The sequence below is a fragment of the Haliotis rufescens genome, unplaced genomic scaffold (assembly GCF_023055435.1).
Source record: "Haliotis rufescens isolate VD_foot unplaced genomic scaffold, xgHalRufe1.0.p SCAF_6, whole genome shotgun sequence".
Classification (NCBI taxonomy): domain Eukaryota; kingdom Metazoa; phylum Mollusca; class Gastropoda; order Lepetellida; family Haliotidae; genus Haliotis; species Haliotis rufescens.
In genome coordinates, this window is record NW_025964334.1 from 55,317,745 (window position 1) to 55,339,573 (window position 21,829).

The following is a 21,829-nucleotide window of genomic DNA, read 5'->3' on the forward strand; positions in this document are numbered from 1 at the left end:
ACGATGAGATAAAGCCAACGGATAAACACGGTATCCGTTTCGTTTATATACAAAAAATGATACCCATACCAGGAAGGTACTACTTTAAGTGTTTGCAAACAACATATCGCCGCCATTGTCTATCAACGATCGAGTCAGAAGTAACCATCGGGGATCTGGACAAATTACTTGAATGATTATATTCATGATCAAATAAAAGTTTACTTACCGAAAATCAGTGTTTAAGGTGGACGTTACTAGCGACATTTAAGATATAAATTTAGCGAGGACACTAGCGCAGGTGCAAGATCAGTTTCCATACGTTTTGTGTGTCGACCTCTGTGCCTTGGGGTCTTTCTCAAACTTTAAAACTTTGTTATATTTTGTCGCAGTGTGGACATCTCACTGCATTTTCGTAAGGTTATGACAGGCCAGACAAACAAACATGACGTCTCACAGACTTGAGTAACTTCCCTTTGATTTAAGGCAATTTCCCTAGCGGGTGGACCGATACATGGTCGTGTAAGGCAAGTAGAAATAATATGTGCAGGCAATTGTTCCTTTGCCAAAATGTAGTTACGACACTGACTTTAAACTGTTTCAGTATGTAAAATATAGTGACTGTTACTGTATGACTGACTAATCAATGAGTTTAGCGATGATTCTTGTGACGATCTGGGTTAGAACAGGTCCTACAAAAAGGCAAAGGAACACATGCTTGTCGTAAGAGGCGACTAACGGGATCGGGAGGTTAAGCTCGTTGATGAAAGTTTATGCATGTCATCATGTCCCAATTACGTAGATCAATGCTTATATGAATCACTGAATTGTCTGGTCCAGACTCGATTATTTACAGACCGCCATCATATGCTGCGTACGGCCTTAAACAACAAGCAAACGAACAATCAAACAAAAGTTCTGTTTCAAGAATGGCGTTATATGCTAAAAAGGCTATCACTCTTTCGTGTTTTTGCATGGTAAAGGACCGGTACTATGGATAAACACTACGCATTCTATACATTACTTATCACTACTTTAGATAATTGATAATATACTCTTAAAAAAAGGAAACGCAAAGCCCGAGGTAGGAAAAAACATTTATACAAGGAACCGTACATGGTATTGAGCCAAAGTGTTGTGTAGAAAACCTTTTATGATTGTGGTCATCTCACTCATGAGGTAAAGGTCAGCTACCATCAATAACGCATATGTCCCCCGTTGGAAACGATAGCGGCCTGCAATTTGGAGTAGTGGTGTGGTAGGAGAATTTCGTTGATGTATCGCTGAGCCGTAAGATAGCCCTGGATATGGAGCAAACATGTCCTGCCATGATGAAAGATATGCGCCCACATCATTACGTTACCCCCACCACACCTTTCAACTTCCTGAACGCAGTTTCCGGCGTAACGTTCTCCCCGACGTCTGTAGACCCGTGCTACTCCATACCTTCGACGGAGGAGAAATATTGATTCGTCGCTGAGCCAGACATCTCTCCATCGCAGTTGAGGCCATACCCTGTGTTGATGACACCAATGCAGTCGTTGTTGACGATGTTGTCGACTCAATATGACGCGTCGAACAGGACGTCTTGCTCGTAGACCTGCTCCTCTTAAACGGTTATGTACGGTCTGGTCGGAGATTCTGCGCAGACCGGGTAATTGGGATGCGGTTGAGGTGACTGTGGTCGTCCTGTTATGTAGGTAGCGCAGTCGGATGTAGCGATCTTGGGCGTTGGTGGTTACTCTTGGTCGTCGGGACCTTGGCCGATCACGTGTTGACCCATGCTGTTGAAACAGATCCCATAGCCTTGTGATTTTGCTGGGCGCTACATTGTAAACCCTGGCTGCCTGCAAGCGGCCTATAACGTTGTTTCTTTGCACTTCTGTTGATCTTGGCATGTTGTTGAACTGTCACTGTTCGATTGACGCAGATGCAAGGCAATCAAAAACCCTACACTTTAATACCGTTCATAGTGCTGCTGCACATGTAGTGCGTGTAGCTCCATGCCCCTTTTGTTAATGCACTGGGTTCGTTTTCAGAACCATACGTGTTCCCCGACTAATGGTTTGCATGTCCTTGTTGTGATCATTTTAATCCGGGATATTTGTCACTGACACTATAGCACATAAAACCTCTTCATTTTGCACCTTTGGTCTGCTAATTTTGCTTTTATGGTAAAAAATATCCGTTTTGCGTTTCTTTTTTTTGAAGAGTATATTTATCCAAATGAGCAAAAAATTTGAACGTCATTTATATTCCTAACAGAATGTAGAAAGAGAACCGTAACTCCAGTGTCAGACCTTTTAGTGAATAACATTAGTTAATGTCCTTAAAAGCTTTGAATTAACTTTGTCGAGTGATGATCAGTGGCAAACGCATGTCAATGGTATTATTACCAAAGCGAGCCCTATGATCAACTGTTTACGACTTTTTAAATGTCACCTTTAGAACCTTTAAACATTCATCTTACCATTGTTTGAAAAATAAACATATAACATAAATGACATGGGCTATTCATTGTAAATGTCAACTAAGTTGCAATGAGTTTAATGGTCACAAATTTCATCGTTATACAATGTAATCATCTTGCCCTTGAGGAGTCCTTTCTTATTCCAGTGCTCAGATTGTACTTAAATGAGATCAATATGTTATTTGTACACCAATATATCAATTCTGTGTTATTCGGCCATTCCAGTTTATCAGATACACTGAATTTGAGAATAATTACAACTGTCTCTGATTGTTTATCATTATAAAATAAACATGAAGCGTCATTGCCAGCGAGTAACCCATCACGATTGTCCCACATATTCCTTTGGGCGTAAAAGGCAAACTGGCGGTGAAAATTATGTGGAAGGATCACAGAAAATTAATTATAACACCAGATTCTCGAGGAAAGGGTAAGCATGTCCCGCCCTACCGGTAGAAACCGCTATGCAAAAAATTTGCATAAAATGTGACCCGTGCAGATTTCCGGGTTAATATTGGTCTTCAGCAACCCATGCTTGGAGTAAGAGGCGACTAACGGGTTAAACTCGTTGATGCTTGTCATCGTACCCTTATTGTGTAGATCGCTGTACATGATGTCAATCACTGAATTGTCTGGTCCAGACACGATTATTTACAGACCGTCGTCATTTCGATGGAATATTGCTGAGTGCGGCGTTAAACAATATCCAACAAACAAAAACGCATAAACTGTCAGTGTTTGTTTGTTGCATGACGCCGCACTCCACTGCAGTTGTCCTGCCACGCTATGGTGGCATACAATCAAACCAGGGTCCCGTTGCATAAAAGCGGTCGTAACGCCTGGACTATCGTAATCCTATGTTAAAGTATGAGTTACGATCGCCTTAATGATACGATATATGTTTGCAATGGGGCCCTGACAAGAAATCCAGACACACGATAGCGCATTTACTGATGAAAAGGTTATCTGCTGTGTACAAGTGCAGAGATTTTCCTTATCATTAGTCAAGAAAAAGAAAACGTTTAGAAGAATATGTTTGATTGGCAACATCCACAGAGTGTGTTATATTTACAACTTTTCTACACATATACATTATTTTCGTATCGCAAAAATCCAATATTGATGATAAAAATTGTATTATTTTATATCACATATATGATATTTTTCGATATGGAACCACCTGGGAGTCATTATAAAATAATTTTATCCTTAAAATCGAATTTTAAGACATGTTGTTTTTCATTATAGTAACCTAAGAAACAGCATAGGAATGTAAAGCCTGAATGAACCGTTAATTTAAACACTCGTACATCGGTAAAGAACTATCTAATCACTCAGGGAACATTATGAAATAGTTTGTCAGCAACTACACACAAAATCGATTTTGAGCGCTCACTAAAAGTGTTCAACGTTTTTTTATAAATACTTGTATTGAACAAGTCTGAAAACAAATAGGACTGTAAAGACTGCGTGAACGGCCCCATGTATGATATTGTAGAAAATAATTGGCAGCCATGTCTGTGTAACTAAGTACGCAAATATCGGGAACCACAACATTATAGGTAACATTATACAATGGTTTGTGAGCCAGTAACAACCACATCGAAGTACAGAGCTTATTAAACGTATTTACCATTACGTGATAATTAGTAACTTTGGGTTGTTACTAGATATGTCTTAAAATAGACAAATATTGTATAATATATAGAATCGTTTCAACAGTCACATCTGAAGTTATAGAAAGAAAACACATTAGATTAATTTGTCAGAACGTCACACAGACAGCATCAATGTTTCAGCTTACAGATTGTTGCAAAAGGGGTTGAGGTGCATATCCTTGGTCCGCCATCTATGGTAAACCATCCGAGATCACAGTTAGCGCTGGTCGTGTAGTTGAGAGTTAGTATTTGTAACTTCCCACTGGCTATGATGGTGTTGGTGCAGTTGTTGTAGGTGCAGTTGCAGGAGTAACATGGCGTCAATATCTGCCCAGATGTCTTTAAGTGGATGGAAGTGCAGTTGTCTGTAACATGGGGATTAAATGTATGCCAAGCGTCTTTCATTCTCTATTTCAATAATCCCCAATCCCACGAAACTGCAGACAACATCAGTTATTCACTGTGTTGACGTCATATACGAACACTCGATTGCAATATGTATCTGATATTTCCATCATACCATGAACATTAATTGCCATTTCAGGTTTCAATAACTTTAACTGTTTTAACTTCCGACTAAAGAGTACCGGTATTTTGATTCATAATCATCTAATCGCCATAAGGATATTCATACTCAGTTATATCTGTTACATGAGTTGAGTCGAAGTTGTTTTTTAGAACCTACCACTATACTCACGAATAATCGAGAATGAATAAGTGAGTTTGTATTTCTTTGATGGAAGCGTTACGTTTAATGTCACTCTGACATATACAGTAGAATCGAATTTCACTTGTGTGCTTCGATTGGTACCTTCGTAGCAGGTGTTATTTCTTATACATAGACTTGTTTTGGCCATAATTCGTTAATTGCAGTTCAGTAATCCTTTCTTAACTTACACCCAAGTCCAACATATTCAGTAGAATACAAAAGGCAACATAAGAGATTCACATTTGACAGGTTGACAGAATCTAGGTTGTGAATGGAATACTTTAATTGTTATGGGGAACTGAAAATGCGATAACTGATTATAACGAATAAATAATGTCTTTTCAAGCAATGAAATAGTGTACCGTTTACGTCAATAGCATATCGTATCTTAAACCCTCTTCCAGTGTTGCTGGTATCACTTCTAAAGTTGATGACGAATCTATCCCTAAAGGCATCTGAAACACAAACGTTGCTACTATCATCTTACAAGATTTGTGTGATCAATAGAATATGTGAACGCCTTTGTAAGCATTAATTATATTGGAGTTGAATCTCTTACTTAAACTTGGATAACATGTTTGTGAGATGAACCCTGAGATGTGAAAGCTGCCCCTCACTTTAGTAGTAGAAACAAATCGCCTTCAATTGTATTCCTACGTGTCATTCGAGGACAAATCACATAAACGTAACTTATAAACGGATAATAAAGACATATCAAATGGTCTATCACCCTGACGTATCACAGAGATGAGGTGGTGAGATAAAATGGGATTTAACGCCTCGTTCAAGATTATTGCACTTGTATTGCGACGTTCATGGACGTGTATGTGGCTGCTTGTACTAGTCAGGACTGATGATGATTTTACCCCACGTAGGTACCATGCCGCAGTTTAACATGAATACCACACTCAGACACAGTATACTGACTCCGACCTGACTAGTCTGTGTTTTAGTCGTTAATGCCGAGCAACAGGGAAAGTAAAACTAAGTACCATCTTGTAATGTCTTTTGCTATTCTGCTCTTCAGGCAGACGTTCTACTACCAGACCAATGTTATGATTTATCATTATAAGACTGATCACATATCATACAAATGATTCTCTTAAACGGAAAACATGCACGAATCTCACAGGCGGACCATATTCACGTATCTTACAGTCCATTCACACAGATGTATCATACATTTGGGCCACTCAGTTGGACCATGTATACGGATCATACTGGCATGTCACACAGACGTATCATTCTGGCAGATCACACAGCAATATGTCACTCACACGTGTCACACAGACGGGCACAGACACGGGTGACACAGTTTGGTCAAATAGACGGGTCACACAGAAGGACCACTCACATGATTCACAAAGATGGATTAGACAGAGGCAAAATATAGACGGATCATGCATTTTATGTACACTATCTTTTAATGTCACTTCAGACAGATTAAATGCTTACATGTCTTATGGAACGGTGTAGCATAGCACAGTTTTGGGCCACCGTCTATAATGAGCCAGTCGTTGCTACAACCGGAAACTGTTTCCAGAGCCAGGTCAACCAGGTCTATGGTGATTGTGTGGTTCTGCCCATCGCCCACGATGACATACGTGCAGTCGAGGTTGTTGATGTAGCTGCCAGGGTAACCAGGACTTGTAATATTACCCTCACTGGCGGTCAACGCCATCGAACAGTTATCTGACCATAAGAGAAAACAGGACATATAACAACTTGTGGCCTTTCCTGGCGGTGATCACCTAAATGCATTATCATTTTAACCTCACAGCAACACATGTATGCATGTTTTTTTTTTGTTTTTTTTAACGCCGCACTCAGAAATATCACAGCGACATAGGAGTTGTACTAAATACACAACGATGGTTTGCGCTGATTCATAATTGTGACAAATATAACATGGAGAATTCGTATTTATGTAACACCTTCATTTTCTACAATATAATATCATTTTTATATTAACATTCTCATTTTACCGAAGTTGTCGGGTATGTGTATGCAATAACGTACATCCGAACTATAATACCCATAGCACGAGGTCATGGCGTTTTCGGTTGTGTTGCGTGTTGGCTACACACATAGCTACACAATACACTGCGGTAAGGACGCTTCGCGGTCAGGCATACATAATATTGACTGACTTTCTTGCCAAATCACAAAAATTGTTATCCTCAGGCGTGGCATTACAACCGTGTAAAGTACCAACAAAACAATGCGATCTAGCATGGAACATGGCCTTTATCCAATTAGAGATTAACCTACTGTCATCATAACAAGGAGTTTGGGATTTGTTAATTCTCTTCTCTTCTGGTCTATTTTTGGCATTCGATTCTACAGCATCCATAATGATTTTAAAGTTGTGATCCCAAGAGGTAGGAGGCTACCTGTTCAGCGAATACAAGCCGGGCGTTTTTTTTCACCATCAGTAGTGGGTGTTTCAGTTATTCTGTCTGCTCTAGCTCGTTTCAGAGTGCCACTTACTGTGATATATATTGTAAGGAGTCTGCATGTTTTATTCGACTTTTAATTCAGATTTTCTGTTTTGGGCAAATGACACACATTTCCCCTGTTTATACATGTTAAGAAATTTGCTGACTTTGATGTGTCTATGATTTTGAAATTAGACATATTTGGTTATGGTGATAAGCATGAAGCCCAAGTTCAATTTCTAACATTTGGAATTTAAAAGATATAATTTGACATTATTTTTCATTAAATTTCATTGAAATAGCAATAAAACTATAGTGGAGTGATGGTCAGTTGAAATCCTTGACTGCTGCCTTGTGAAAGACATATCTAAATTATCTCCCTTGCTTACCATTGTGAAATGAAGTTGGGGAATAATCACGAAGGTTTTCAGTTTTGGAAAAATTTCAAGACTGTAACTTTTGTTTTATTGTGCTAGAGATCCTTTGCTACCAATTAAGTTCATTTTCAGTCAAGTTTGATCAAATAAAACCCAAAAATATCTACCTTTCGTCAGAGAGTTCCATATTTAATAAAAGTTACCGCTAAACAAAGATCAAAGCACATCCCTTTACGTGTCCGACAAATCAGAGCGTCGCTTTCCACGTCAGGAAAGTTACATCAGAAAATGTTATCTTATAATGCTGATTCCGTCAAAATCATCGCCTCTCTCTCGATCCCTTCAATGGGTTGAACATTTGAACGGAAGAGACGTTGCATAGCCTTTGACAAGTATTGCCATACAACCGCGACCATATATACCCAAACGCAAAAGAAACGTCACACCAAGTAACATTACATGAAAAGCTGTCTTTTAGACACCTGGGTAATTTTTGTCAAAGTTTCTAAAATTTAACATTACCTTGTCAGGAAAAATGAAATTTGATGATAAATAAACAAATCACATGACAATAAAACCGATCGCCCAAACGCATCACAGCAACGACCATGGTAACCCGTTGCACGTGAGTTCCGTGCAAATTGAAATGCACATGCGTTTCCCCATTTATTGCCCTATAAAAACCCACCAAGATCGGACAACATTCATTCGTTATCGAATTGCTACCACATGCCAAGATTGACAAGAAATCAGCGAGACCAAGTCCCTTGGACGATTGCAAGCTGGACAAACCGCCCGGCAAGTAGCCAATGCATTTCAAGTCCACGTAAGGACCGGGACCGTCTTCAGTGGGCAACACAGCACCAGCATTGGTGTCGCCAGCAGTGGAGAAGAGTCCTCTTCTCAAACGAGTACTGCATCTCAACAGCAGATGGCAGAGAGAAAGAGAGAGTCTGGCGACGCCGTGGGGATCGCTATTCGGATGCTTGTGTTGTTGAGAGAGGTCCGAGCATCATTGTGTATGGTGGAATTGGTCTTGCACAGAGGGTCGGCCCTGTGGTCTTCCAGAACATCGGTCCAGGAAGAGGCAATGGTGTCACAGCAGCTCGGTATATTGTTGAGACCACACGCCATACCTCATTTGGCACGTCGCCGCAACCACGAGTTTCAGCATGATAACGTCCGTGCCCACACTGCGAGAGCAACAAGAGACTTCCTCCAGCAGAATGGCATCAGAACCATGCGGTGGCTTGCCCTCAGTCCCAATTTAAATCCCATTGAGCACCTGTGGGACGAGTTTCAAAGACGGCTGAATGACGTCCGACCAAGGCCGACAACTGCAGCTGAACTGCGTCAGGCGTTCCTCCAAGTGTGGGCTCAAGTGCCTATACCCTTCATCAACCGCCTCATCAATTCCATGTATCGACGTTTCACGGCAGTCATCAGTGCACATGGTGGATACACGAGATACTGACTTGTGATGCCATTTTCTCAGAGACTAGTGTTGTGTTTCACTTTAAGAACATTTGACACTGTAATTTCAACCTTGATGATCAGTTTTGCCAGGTTTCATCTTTTAAATGTGTCTCAAAGTATGTTTACAGTGTTTGGACAAATAAGGTTTCTCATGTGTCTATCCATTGTGACGTTTCTTTTGCGGTTCAGATTTTTAGACTTTCCAGGATGTCCTTTTGTTCATTTTTTATTGAGGACAACATCTCAACATATTTTTTAGCGTCTTCTGGAATGGAAGTCGCCAGTTTGTAACTAGTCCTGTAAAGCTCGAGAAAGCTGCTTCCTGACGGGCTAATGTCGACTTCTTGTTAGTTGTTTCATTGGTCAGTCAGAGTTCGCGAAAGGTCGTTCTAAAGTGACCTTTAAGCAAATGTTCTCAGACCTGTGTTTAGCTATAGCAAGAATCAAAAGGTACATCTGATTGTGTTTAATGGCAACGGGTCTCCCGGCGTCAACCCCAAACTTCATGGTAAATGTCGAATTGGGCCGTGTCCCTCTTCACATAGCCATAGCTTAAACAGAAATTACTTTTGGCACAAACTGGAAATACATGATAACCCTCTTAAACTATCACAGTATGTTCTTAGCTTTTTCAAAATATATAATTCTGTAAATAATAGCTGGATGAAAAATGTCCAGAACAGTTTTGATAACTGTGGCATATCACATGTGTTCAATGACCCATATGTGTACAACAAGTGGCTAGACTCTAAAGTTGAGTTAATGTTAAAAGATCAATTTACACAATAAGGGCGGAGTACTGTGTGCAATAGTGCCAAGGGAACTTACTATAAATTACTTTAATCTGTCCAATCCTTTGAAAAATACCTCCTCCTTCCAAGAACAATATATTTCCCGCTTCTAACTTTTAGAACCTGTAACCATAATTTACCTGTACTGACTAGCTGCTGGTTTGGTATACTCAGAAGAGAATGAACCTGTACCCTTTGTGACTCAACAGTTATTGCTGACGAGTTCAACTATATATTTAGATGTCAAGCCTTCGATACAATCCGGAGTAAATACATACCCAAACATTTTTATTTATGGCCTAATCTTTATAAACTCAAACAATTACCGTGTACAACGAAAGTGGCAGAAATGAGGAATTTGTCAAAGTTTATTTCAAATGTCTACAAATACTTTAGAAAGAATACTTAAATGTACTCTTCCCGATTGAATGATCACTTTTATTGAACATATATTTGTTTGTAAAACACACTCTTGTACCACCGTTGGTGGTTTCATGAGGATAAAGAATTGAATTAAGAACTAAGAACTAATCCAATTAGTGCCACTCAACCCAAACAGTATTTGTCTGACCTGCTGTCACTCATCTCACAACATGCAACTTCAGTAGATTGTTGCATAATGAATGCAAGCAGTTAGTCCTGGTATCATAAACATTCAGGCACGTGTATAGTGTATAGTAACATGTTAGCAAGTGACACGGATTCGAATAGTCTGTGACATGTCGCTTCATCCTTCTCGCGCTAGTTTTAGACTGCAACAGGATATTGTGATGTGGAGAAACTAAGCTAAACAAAGCGTTCTTTTTCAATCACTTGTAATCCACGTGTCAAAGGTGGGGATGCTGCTGATTGTTTTCGTCAGTATTGTAGAATACAGATAGGGAACAGAGCGAAAAAATCCTTTCCATATTCATAAGAAAACTCTGCTTAAAGCAGTGTCCATTATATGATTCCGACTACTAGTGTATCATAAGCACGTGTTTTTGAATCACTATTAAATAGTGATGATATCAGGTTGTAGCGAAAGAGTTTATCCTGCACCACTGTTGGCACACGTCACATCCACTTGTAAAGGCAAGTCAACTGTTCACCTGATCATTGGGCATCACTGTGTCACTGACTTGAATAAAAGTGTCCTCCACATATCTACATGGTTTTGTATGGCTGTGGAAAGTGTTTGTCGCGTTTGTGTATCTCAGATCACTGAGTCAAAGTACAAGACAAACGACGTGTTGGGTATATGGTACAACAACTGCAAGAATAACAACTACATGTAAAATGATAAAAAAAACGACCAACAAAATCAAAGACAAAGACAATTCAAACGTTCTTTGATTAATAATCTGTTCAGTCATCATTCTTCACAGATGCAACAGTCAACATTTAGATGCACCTACCTGCTGAAGCTGATTGACATGCGCCATACAGGTAAGTCAGAAAGAAACAAATCCACAGTCCTTTAGTTTTCTGGAACAATAATGAATATGTTCATTGATTACAATGAAAATTTGAGTTCTTGGATAAAAACAAACATCAACTCCGTTTTGACAGGCGGTGACGGTACAAATGGACTACCATGCTCCTCTGTTTCCAGATTCACAAACCTTAAATTAGTATTTGTAGTTTTTAAGATGTTTATGTATTTATGTGTCGTCCCTTTTAACGTTATTTTAAATTGCATATATTTTACTAAATCATGCATAATATATAACAAATGATATTACCTTATACATTCGCAGTAAACAATACCTTTTACTTTCAATGATTTAAAAAAAGATCTCAATGATTTAACGGTTTTTCATAATCTTTAGCATCTTCCTTGTGTCAAATAAGTATTCAAATAATATGAATATGAATCTCAACCAGCGTACAGAAGGTACAGTTAGACAATACCGACAAAAAAGAAGATCTTAGATCACTTTACATTTTAGCTTTAGTAGTTTTGTAATTGCTGGATTATTATTGGTTTACGTTTTACACAGTCACTGTCACATTTGTAAGTATTTACTCACCAATGAACACCGATCATCTGGTATGAAACCCATCACTGACCTGTAACATACAAAGTCCTATATGAACAAAGGAAATATATTTAACTTTTATGTATGGAAACGTATTTATTAAATGCAAACCAGGTATGTATACAGGATGCACTATCTATTATCTATTACCAATCTTAAAACATTAAAATATTTCAGAAAATAACCTATAGATAGATAGATAGATAGATAGATAAAGCACAGCACAAAAGCACAGAATAAAATAAATCCTTTGAAATCAACATTGATACCTGTGAAAGTCTCCTCTTAGAGTCTGACATCAACTTTAGAAACGACATCAACTTCAGTCAAGTTTCCTGTTTCTATTTACCCCCCCCCCCCCCCCCCCCCCCCAAAGGAAATGGTAATCGACTTCCGAAAAAAACGTTCAAATAAGAACATTTACCTGTCTCAAAGATAATGAAGAAATTGAAACTATTCATGAATACAAATATCTGTGCACCATTATTCACTCTAAACTTTCGTGGAAAAGCCAATACAGATATTATTTAAAAAGGGCCAGCAAAGACTTGATTGTTTTCGTTGCTTAAAACATTTTGATATTGATCCGACTATTATGCCCTTGTACTTTAAAATCTTTATACAATGTATTTTAACTTTTGTGTCCATTGCTTGTTTGCTTGTTTGGAGGGGTCTGTCAAATTCAAACAAAAATATGACACTCAAAATTGTAAATAATGATAGCAAAATAACTTCCTTTTCTCCACAAAACATCTGCATGTATTATGAGCAGCAAATTGTGAAAAAGGCACACAAAGACTAAATATTTTCAGAATATGAGCTTTTTCTTCCTGGTTGTCGACAGCGCATGCCGAAAATGCGAAAAAACAGAACCTGTCAGTCATTCATACCAGTTAGTATTCGTTTACTTAACAACCAAACCATGTAATATTTTGTCTAGATATACCACATTTACCAAACTCGTTTGGATTCTAATTTATGCCTCACGAGCTTAATTTCTTTCTCATTTTGTTATCAGCATTTTATATTGTTTTGACGCGGTGTTTCTAACCTATATCGTGAACCTAGCTGTTACTTGATTCTCTTGGCTCTTATGATGCAACAATAATTTCCTTATGCACAATACAGTATTGTCTCATCTTATCTTATTTTTTAACCTAGTGGTTAAAGCGTTCGCTCGTCACGCCGAAGACCCGGGTTCGATTCCCGACATGAGTACAATGTGTGAAGCCCATTTCTGGTGTTCCCCGCCGTGATATTGCTGTAATATTGCTAAAAGCGGCGTTAAACCATACTCACTCACTCACTCACTATATGTTCATGGCTGTTGTCACCGGGTCGGTCACGGTGGGTCTTGGCCTGTGATTGGGGTCTAATTGTTCCCTGGTCTTGCATGATCTCTTCAATTATGTGAATACCGTGGTCAGAACTTCAACTGGCCAGTCGGCATATTTCCCCTGCACATGTTCTCAGCACATTCTCTTAACTGCATCACAGAGGGTAGGTTCATTTAATTATTACTTTATTTATCTGGAAATTTAGGTTAGGTAACCATGTATTCTTAGCATGGTTGTTGTATACAGTGTTTTAGCCAGCATGTATTATGATACTTTAATTCAACTTACTTGTATATTTGATTGACATATAAGTCAAATGTTGTCATTTTGTTATATTCATATAAACTGATTAGAATTGATATATGTATATGTATCATGTATATATGTATAGTCTTTTGTAGAAATTATAATGCTTATATTCCATATGTGTTAGTGTAACTGTGGTTATGGTATATGTATATATAGTATATCTATTTGTGCAGGTCTATTCACTGTACGTCTGTAAGAGACTGTCTGAGGGTCGAGTTTCCGTCCCTGAGACGAGGTATGGTATTTATGTTTCATTAATTGTGCATGATTAACTCTATAACAAGTGTAATCAAGAGGGATTTGCTGGCAGAAAGAATGAACTATAAATCAAAATGTATTATTAGTTTTATTCTGTACCTTTTTACTGTCCATACCAATGATATTTATTATTAGGTTAGGTATGTTTTAGGGCAGACCCGGACGACCTTGTAGTACACTCTCCACGCTCATTCGAATAAATACCTTTTAACCCTACACATACTCCCTGATCATTTAGAAGACCACGAGTACCTCTGTAACCAAGAGGTTAGTTTGTAGCATTGTTATAACAACTTGTAAATAGCTTTTAACAAATACTAGTAGTAGGCTTCTGGCTAAGATTTAGCAAAGTAATTAGTATATCCGACTTGGCACACATATGATAACTGTATTGAGAACTATACAGGATGCTCAATGGTTCTTTCTCCTTTTGTTTGTAATGATTTAAAATTATACAATGTTATTGAATTGAAATAATTCATAAATGAGCGCAGAGAAACCAGAGAACAAAACATGTTTTTCCCAATATCTTTTTCTGAGGCGATCCAGACGCGTATTTCAATATGGCTGCATTAGCATGTCAAGTTCAACTTTATTGACCTTGTAGTTTCTGGCAGGATGGTTTATGAGCAATCTAATCTGTTTCCGCGCATACTCGTGACTTCTTATTCTCTGGCGTTGGCGTTTATATTACAGGTGGTCAGGTGAGCGATGAATGCACAATTACAAGGGAATGAAATGTGATCAGGTCACGTGTGACCGAAAACATCTTCTCGCGCACTGTAAAGTATTTGTGACTCACCGGGTGAAGAGGTGTTCCACCAATCCAGGGGAGTTGATCCCAGCTGATGACAAGTCAGTAGTCGATGATTGTCTCTGTGGAGAAGTTTCTGCAAGGGCAAAGTACGAGTACTTGAGCAACACATTGATGTTTATTGTCATACCTGATAACAACTTTAATGATTACACTTGATATGATCACTGAGTTTGGTTTATCGTCTTGTTTTTAACTATATTTCAGCATATCACGGCATGGCGGGAGGGAAGCCAGAAGTGATGCAAACGTTTACCACTTTCGTGACACCCATGTGCTAACGAATCTAGAAATGAAACCCACACCAAAGCTGTTTCAGATTTGCGTTTTTTCAATATTCTATGTAAGTGAAAAGAACCGAGAGATTTCACCATTAAGAGACATGGTCCCCACAACGATATCTGCCAAAATATACTGATCATAGTCATTGTCAATAACTTTCTTTAATACTCCCTTTCTACATTTACAGCTGCATCACTTTAAGCTTTCCTCCCACAATAACCTGCCGCGTCGTGATATGACGGGAATGCTGTTCAAAGCAGCGTTAAAATCAACTAACTCACTCTACATGTACACAAACAGCCCAAAGACAAACATGGGGCTTTGATATAACGGATGACGTTAAAAGCTTCAATGACAACGGGTCGCCGGAATATAGAGAAAAATCAACCCAAACGAATATGTCCTGATAAATATTAATCAAAGTCAATATAAAGTAAAGCTAATGTTTATGTCACCATGCCTTATGTCACGTATTGTTTCAAAAGGAAAACTACAAAAGTTACATACCTATTTGTTTTGCAGCTATATCCTGACCATTAGTATTGACATAAGGCAGTGTTGAACAATGATTGTAACTGTGTTACATTGTTTCTGTTGAGATTCGGTAGAAATGCATTGCATTGTATTTATTTTGTCTGGAATATACATGTGTTGTTCTATATAATGTAAACAGAGGTGAGCAAGTTATTATATTTAATGCTCAAAATTATTTGTTAACACCGTGGACTGAGGTGGAGGGTTAGAGAATGCTCTGGAAGGTGTTTGGGCTATATAAGTGGAGCGGGCGCATCCCTGTCTCATGTCTCACATTTTATCTGGCAATGCATCAAGACCAGCTTTTGTGTGAAGATCATTCTTCACCTTGGAGTCCTAGCATAGGCCTATTAGTACGGTCAATATAGTGTCAAATCCTACCTTATCAACCACAAATTGCAACAGACATGATGTCTCCTGTTTCATGAATCTTTTTTAGTTTGGGTATGATCTTCAGGGGGTAAATCAATATAAAATACAAAATAGTCTGAAAATTTAATGTTCAATCTTTTGTATAACCATATCATGTTAGATATCAAATGAAAGCTGGTATCACAAGGAGCCATTTTGTATCTATTTTGTATCAAAGTAAATTAATCAGTCTTTGAAACAAAAACAAAATAAGAAGTGGGGGAAAAAACATATATCCATATTTGTTTCCTGGGAGAACTAAAGGATTTGGAGAAAAGATTAGAAGTACATGCTTGACAAGAAAGGACAGTTGGAGTGAGACAGTTTTCTTGAAATTAGAGTTTGCACAAGACCTCCATGTTGTTGATGCTACATATCATCAAACATGCAGTGTTAACTTAAGGACAAACAAAGATTTACCCAATGAATTTTCCCATTAAGATGATACACACAGCAGAATACCTGAAACAAGTTGATGATGAAGAGCTCTCAGTTCAAGATCTAATAATAAAGATGCAAGAGTTTCAAGGTGATACTGAAACCTATGGATTTACCTACATAAAACAACAACTACTAGTATAATTTGGTGACAGATTTTTCATAACGGAAATAAAAGGGAAACGAAATGTTATCACACCCAGAACAACAACATCAAAGATATTACAAGAACATTTTCAAAAGCCATGACGTGCAGATTCTGAAAAGGAAAAATGAGACCGTTACTAACAGCATCTAAACTCATAAAAATGACATGAAATAAATGAATGTCCAAACCAACACATATCCCACTCCAGACGAGCTTTCTGACATTTTGGGCAGTGAAGACTATCTTCCCTCATCATTGAAACTTCTACAACAAACCCTTTTTGTTGGAAGGGATATCAACTTGAAACTGGCCTCTATTGGATAGGCTACTGCCCAAGCTGTAAGACCACGTCTTCTCAGAGTCCCTGCAAATCGGCTTACCAATACAGTTTCATCATCACGTTGCCTCAAATATCTGATTGACACCCTTTCAAGTCTTGGATTTTGCAGTTCTTACTCCGAGGTAAAAAAGTTTGAATACTCTTCTGCTGTGAACCAGGGTTGTTGCTGACAATCATAATGTCAGGACACTGGACGGCATAACACATACCATGGGAAGGGCATCATAGTAACCAAACACCAACAACCTATTTTCAAAACAATAGTCGATTCAGCTGAAATTTGAAAGATTCCGATTTAGTTCTAAAAACAACCTTTTAAAATGAGATCAGAGCAGAAATACGCCAAGCTTCAAGAGTCCGATCCAACATCATCGATTGATTTGTTATGGAAAACTGTCTGGCTTCTTCAGCCTTCACTACCGGCCTGATCGGGGAAGATGCAGACAACTCACAAGGGATCATATCCTGGACAGGTATCCGTAGTCTTTCTGCCAATGATTGACATGGATACTACTGACTTGACATGTATATATCAACAATGCTTTTTGCGTGTGACCAGGCAAGGATGTATGACATAACACCTGTCCTTAACTTTGATCAACCGCTGTTGTGGAATGCTATGATGATTATTCACAGAGAGCCATATACAAGTGACTTATGGAGCATTGTCCTAAGACTTGGTCGCCTGCACACACAAATGAGTTTTTTAGGATGCATTAGCCATTTAATAAAAGGATCCAGACTCTTAGAGCTGTTGGACGTCATCTATGCAACCAATGCAGTAAAGCACATCCTTTCAGGAAAGGCAATGGCAGGAGCTGTTAATGCACATCTCCTTGTAAATACCAGTATGAATGCTTTGCTGGTAATGAAGGTTTTTTAAGTTTCACTTAACAAATCTAAACATAACTTAGAAGGACAAGTCCAAGACTATATCTTGGAAGCTTGACGTGGTGATTATTAGGGCTTTAAGACGAAAGGCTGTAGAGCTCTACTGTAATTGTTCGATTTATTATAAAATTATTATTTATTATTCCGCAGTTGTTTTGTACCAGAGGCAGCCGAAAAACCACTGACTCGATTTTTATTAAAAAAATGTATGTGTTTCTAGACCGTTATGTACCAGATTCCGCCAAAATCCACAGGCCCAGAGTTCTTTTGCCCAATTGATCCGCAACCGCTTCTCAGATTACTTTCAAACTTGCTGCTGGAATGCTTTCAAACTTTCTGAGAATAGTCTCCATACATGACAAATAAAACCTTATTAGCCATTTTGGGATATCCTTTTCAGTTGCGGCCATATTCGATTTTGATATTTTGACAATTTTTTTCTCATAAATTTTACTTTAAAGATCATCTCTTGTAAAGTTCCTCACAAAAAGTATTGAAGTGGAAAGGAGGCCGGAAATGGGTTAAGAGCACCCTTGGACAGCTATCTTGTATAATACCCACACCAAGTGGAAAGTTATTCCAATAGCTATAAGCTCGGATTATGCAATAAGTGTTAAATTGTCACAAACAGGCTACTGTGATGTTTATGTAATAGCCCGTCGACTACCATCTACAAATGTGTTAATGCGCTTGATGAACTGATGGATATATATGATAATCTGTGTGAGTTAGGAACAGTTTTTATCTTGGGTGATTTAAATGCTGATGTTTGTAAGGCCAATCTAACAGCACGGGATAACCTACTTAGAAATGTTATAGAAAATAGACATCTGTTACATGCAGTAAATATGGTACAATTCGGAGGACCAGGATATACATGCAGAGCAAAAGATAACACATCACGAAGCCTTATAGATAATATTCTTGTATAAGTCATGGCTACCGAACTTCATTTCAGACTGTTACATTATAGCAAGCTGTCCTTATGAAATATCTGATCACTTTCCTTGTCAAATTTCTATATCACAAGAAGGGCTAACAGTCTCTAAAACTGTATAGTTTTGAAAGAAACAAGTAACTCCATTTAAATTGAAGAGGAGCCCCAGTTATATGGGAGATTCCGAGATGAACCTATTCTATGGATATTTAAGCTGCCACCCAAACCGATCCAAACGGGACCCGAAAGCTTATTGTACATGTATGCTATATAGTCACATGGAAGTGCACCAGTTTTATACATTGTATTCTTAAAAGGAGAGTTGTTGAATTTAATTATCAAATGTTGCCTATACACTTATCTGGACGTACTACTCATTGTTCTATTTATGTCATCCTATATATATATATATATATATATATATATCTATATATCAGATATACATTAACGCATGTTACCGTTCTAAAGTCATACTCTCATATAACCTTATATTGTTCATAGTATCAAAGTTTAATCAACAATATCAAGAGCAGCAATTTAAACTACTGAAACACCCAAACACAAGGTTCTTATCAAGCGCTAGTGCAGACGTGATGCATCGTAAAAACTGTATCGTGATGTCTTCAGAAATTCAATTTCTTGCAACATTTATACTATGAGATAGTAAGCCTAACGCTTACTCACCAGTGGAACGTAGCTATATATAAACAATATCGCTAATAGAGATATCACGTATTTGAATGATAATACTATTGACAAACACTCATTATTTTTGCAGTGACGATATAACACTTATACACGTTTATTGACGACTTTCATCAGTTTTGCTATTCATTTTAATAACTTTGTTTTCACATATACAAGTAGCAAAACCCGACTAGCCTGCCATACATACTTATGGGGCAGTTTTCAATCTTGTACTGACTTACTCTGATGTAGCGAAGCTTATTGGCTTGGGTGTCATACCCCGTTTTTCTGGTAATCCTATTATTACTTCATTTTTATGTAATGACACCCTGTTCTCTGGATCACGGCTCCGTGACTTTCCGTAACAATAAAGATGAACATTCAGATCAAGTACATGAATGAGTTTGTTTTGACGCCACAGTCAATCAAAGACCGATTCTGTGCGGTTTGAATACACACTTCTACCAGGTCGAACATCGAGGATCTTTATTTTCTACCTAAAGAGAATCATAGTTCATATGCTAATCCATCTACGAAAACCGTCCCGCTCAAGATGACCTTACTTGTTGTTAAATCCATCATCTATCCCCCCCTCTCACCCCCACGCCCCCCCTCCCACACACACATACACGCGCGCAGGCACACACACACACACACACACACACACACACACACACACACACACACACACACACACACACACACACACACACACACACACACACACACATATAAACACACACACACAAAATGTGGTCTTTGTGTGTCAAGGACGTAAGAAAATCAGCTGATGTCCGATGCTGAAGAACCGTGTTCACAGCTGACCGACTTGGTATTTTTCTGCACTGACAGAAACTGGATATACTGACACACAGCTATTATAGATACTAGTATTTAATTAACCCCTGATCAAATAGATTCCCTTCGTTAATCTCTGTGTGGCGTACCGTATATACCTGTGAAAACGATACCGGTGGCGATGCTGATGCTGATGGTGGTGGTGATGATAATGATGGTGACGACGGTGATGATGGTGATGGTATTGGTGATGATATGCTGATATCTTTGCATTTTACAGTGGTGATAAACCTTATCTGTGATTGCAAACTTTAACATTTGAAAAATGAAAACACATATAGTTGATCATATGATCAAGGCCGCTCGCTTTGCCTAGTGGTAAAAGCGTTCCCTCCTCGTGCCGAAAGTCCAGGTTCGATTCTCTGCATATCATAGGCAATGTGGGAATTCTCCGCCGTGATATTGCCGGAATATTGCTAAGGCGGCGTAAAATCCGACTCACTCACAAACTCTCATAAATCACTGTGCCATTGCAAACCAAGGTTCTGCAGATGGCACCGGAGTATGTCAAGATTCAACTCTCGGTTGGTCTTCTTCCATTATATCTCTCTAGGTGGCACTACTGGCCTCGCTAGGTCGTTCATTCATCCACAGGGCTGTGTACATGAATGGCGGCACTTTCTTAAAACGGTTGTCAAGTAGGGGTTTATGTCATGGGAACTTGATCTCAACCGATTCCAGCAGTCCTACTTTTATCTGATCCATTGACCTAAGTTTGTGGCTCTGTGACAACACGTTCACAACGTTTTTGTACAGGAGATGTTCATGAGAGATCACAGGCTTTTACGGATTGTGAACGGGCCTCGCGATGTCTAATCCGTTGTCCTCGCATACATATTAACATACCTTCGAGATCTGTCTGAATGAATGGCGTGACAACATTCAAGAAGTACGTTAACGGTTATGTGAAATATAGAATAATTCCACCACAGAAGCCAAGTCTTTAAGTTGTTTGATTCTTCGGTTGCATTTTCAATAAATGTTGTTCACGAGAGGTTCCTGAATACATAAATCGAGATTAGGCTATCCGCATGGATGACCTATTCCTAGATGGATATATCTAGATCGGTGACGCTGAGCCGGTGACCCGTACCCAGATCCGGGTAGGAAGCACAAGTGTACGAAGGGATGTTATTTCAGATGACAAATGAAAGTACTTGTGTAAACAGGGTGTGTTTGGTAACTTGAGTAGGAAGCACAAGTGCACGAAGGGATGTTATTTCAGATGACAAATGAAAGAAGACAGAATGATTGTGACGCAAATTTTGTGACTGGTGGCCGTGTTGGTTTTCATCATTCGCCAACACACACACACATACATTTATTGTGATTTCTTGACAAAAGATGTCATAATTGGGATAACACTTTCTCAGTAAAGTACAGATACTCGTACGTTTTTGGGTTGAGTCCCGTCCGGGATTTGAACCTACACTGTGAGTGAGGCACCCAATCACCAACACACAAAGTCAGCATCTAATCCAGCCACCGATGCTTCCACCAAAAATAAAAGTCAGACAACTGTAAGTCCAGATCACGTACTTTGTGTACCCCTCTGACAAGGGAAAAATGGCACGGCTCCAATGGCCGAAAGCTTCGAACACACAATGCCATTAAGAACGTGGTCTAATGTAACAAATGTTATATTTGGATAACACTTTCTCAGTAA

The 21,829-nt window shown here is 38.7% G+C and overlaps 1 protein-coding gene across 5 annotated transcripts in view; it reads right to left on the bottom strand.

The window, feature by feature from the left end:
- The window catches only part of LOC124125288 (cubilin-like), an 89,767-nt gene that overhangs the window by 34,250 nt on the left and 33,688 nt on the right, over nt 1-21,829 (bottom strand). For all 5 annotated transcript variants that reach the window (XM_048385806.1, XM_048385804.1, XM_048385805.1 and 2 more), the window contains exons 2-7: nt 14,626-14,713; nt 11,911-11,950; nt 11,296-11,365; nt 6,272-6,508; nt 5,179-5,271; nt 4,254-4,472 (exon numbers count right to left, since the gene is read on the bottom strand). In XM_048385806.1, the coding sequence (XP_048241763.1) occupies nt 4,254-4,472; nt 5,179-5,271; nt 6,272-6,508; nt 11,296-11,365; nt 11,911-11,943 (652 nt within the window). In that variant the 5' untranslated portion in view covers nt 11,944-11,950; nt 14,626-14,713. The remainder of the gene's footprint in view (nt 1-4,253; nt 4,473-5,178; nt 5,272-6,271; nt 6,509-11,295; nt 11,366-11,910; nt 11,951-14,625; nt 14,714-21,829) is intronic.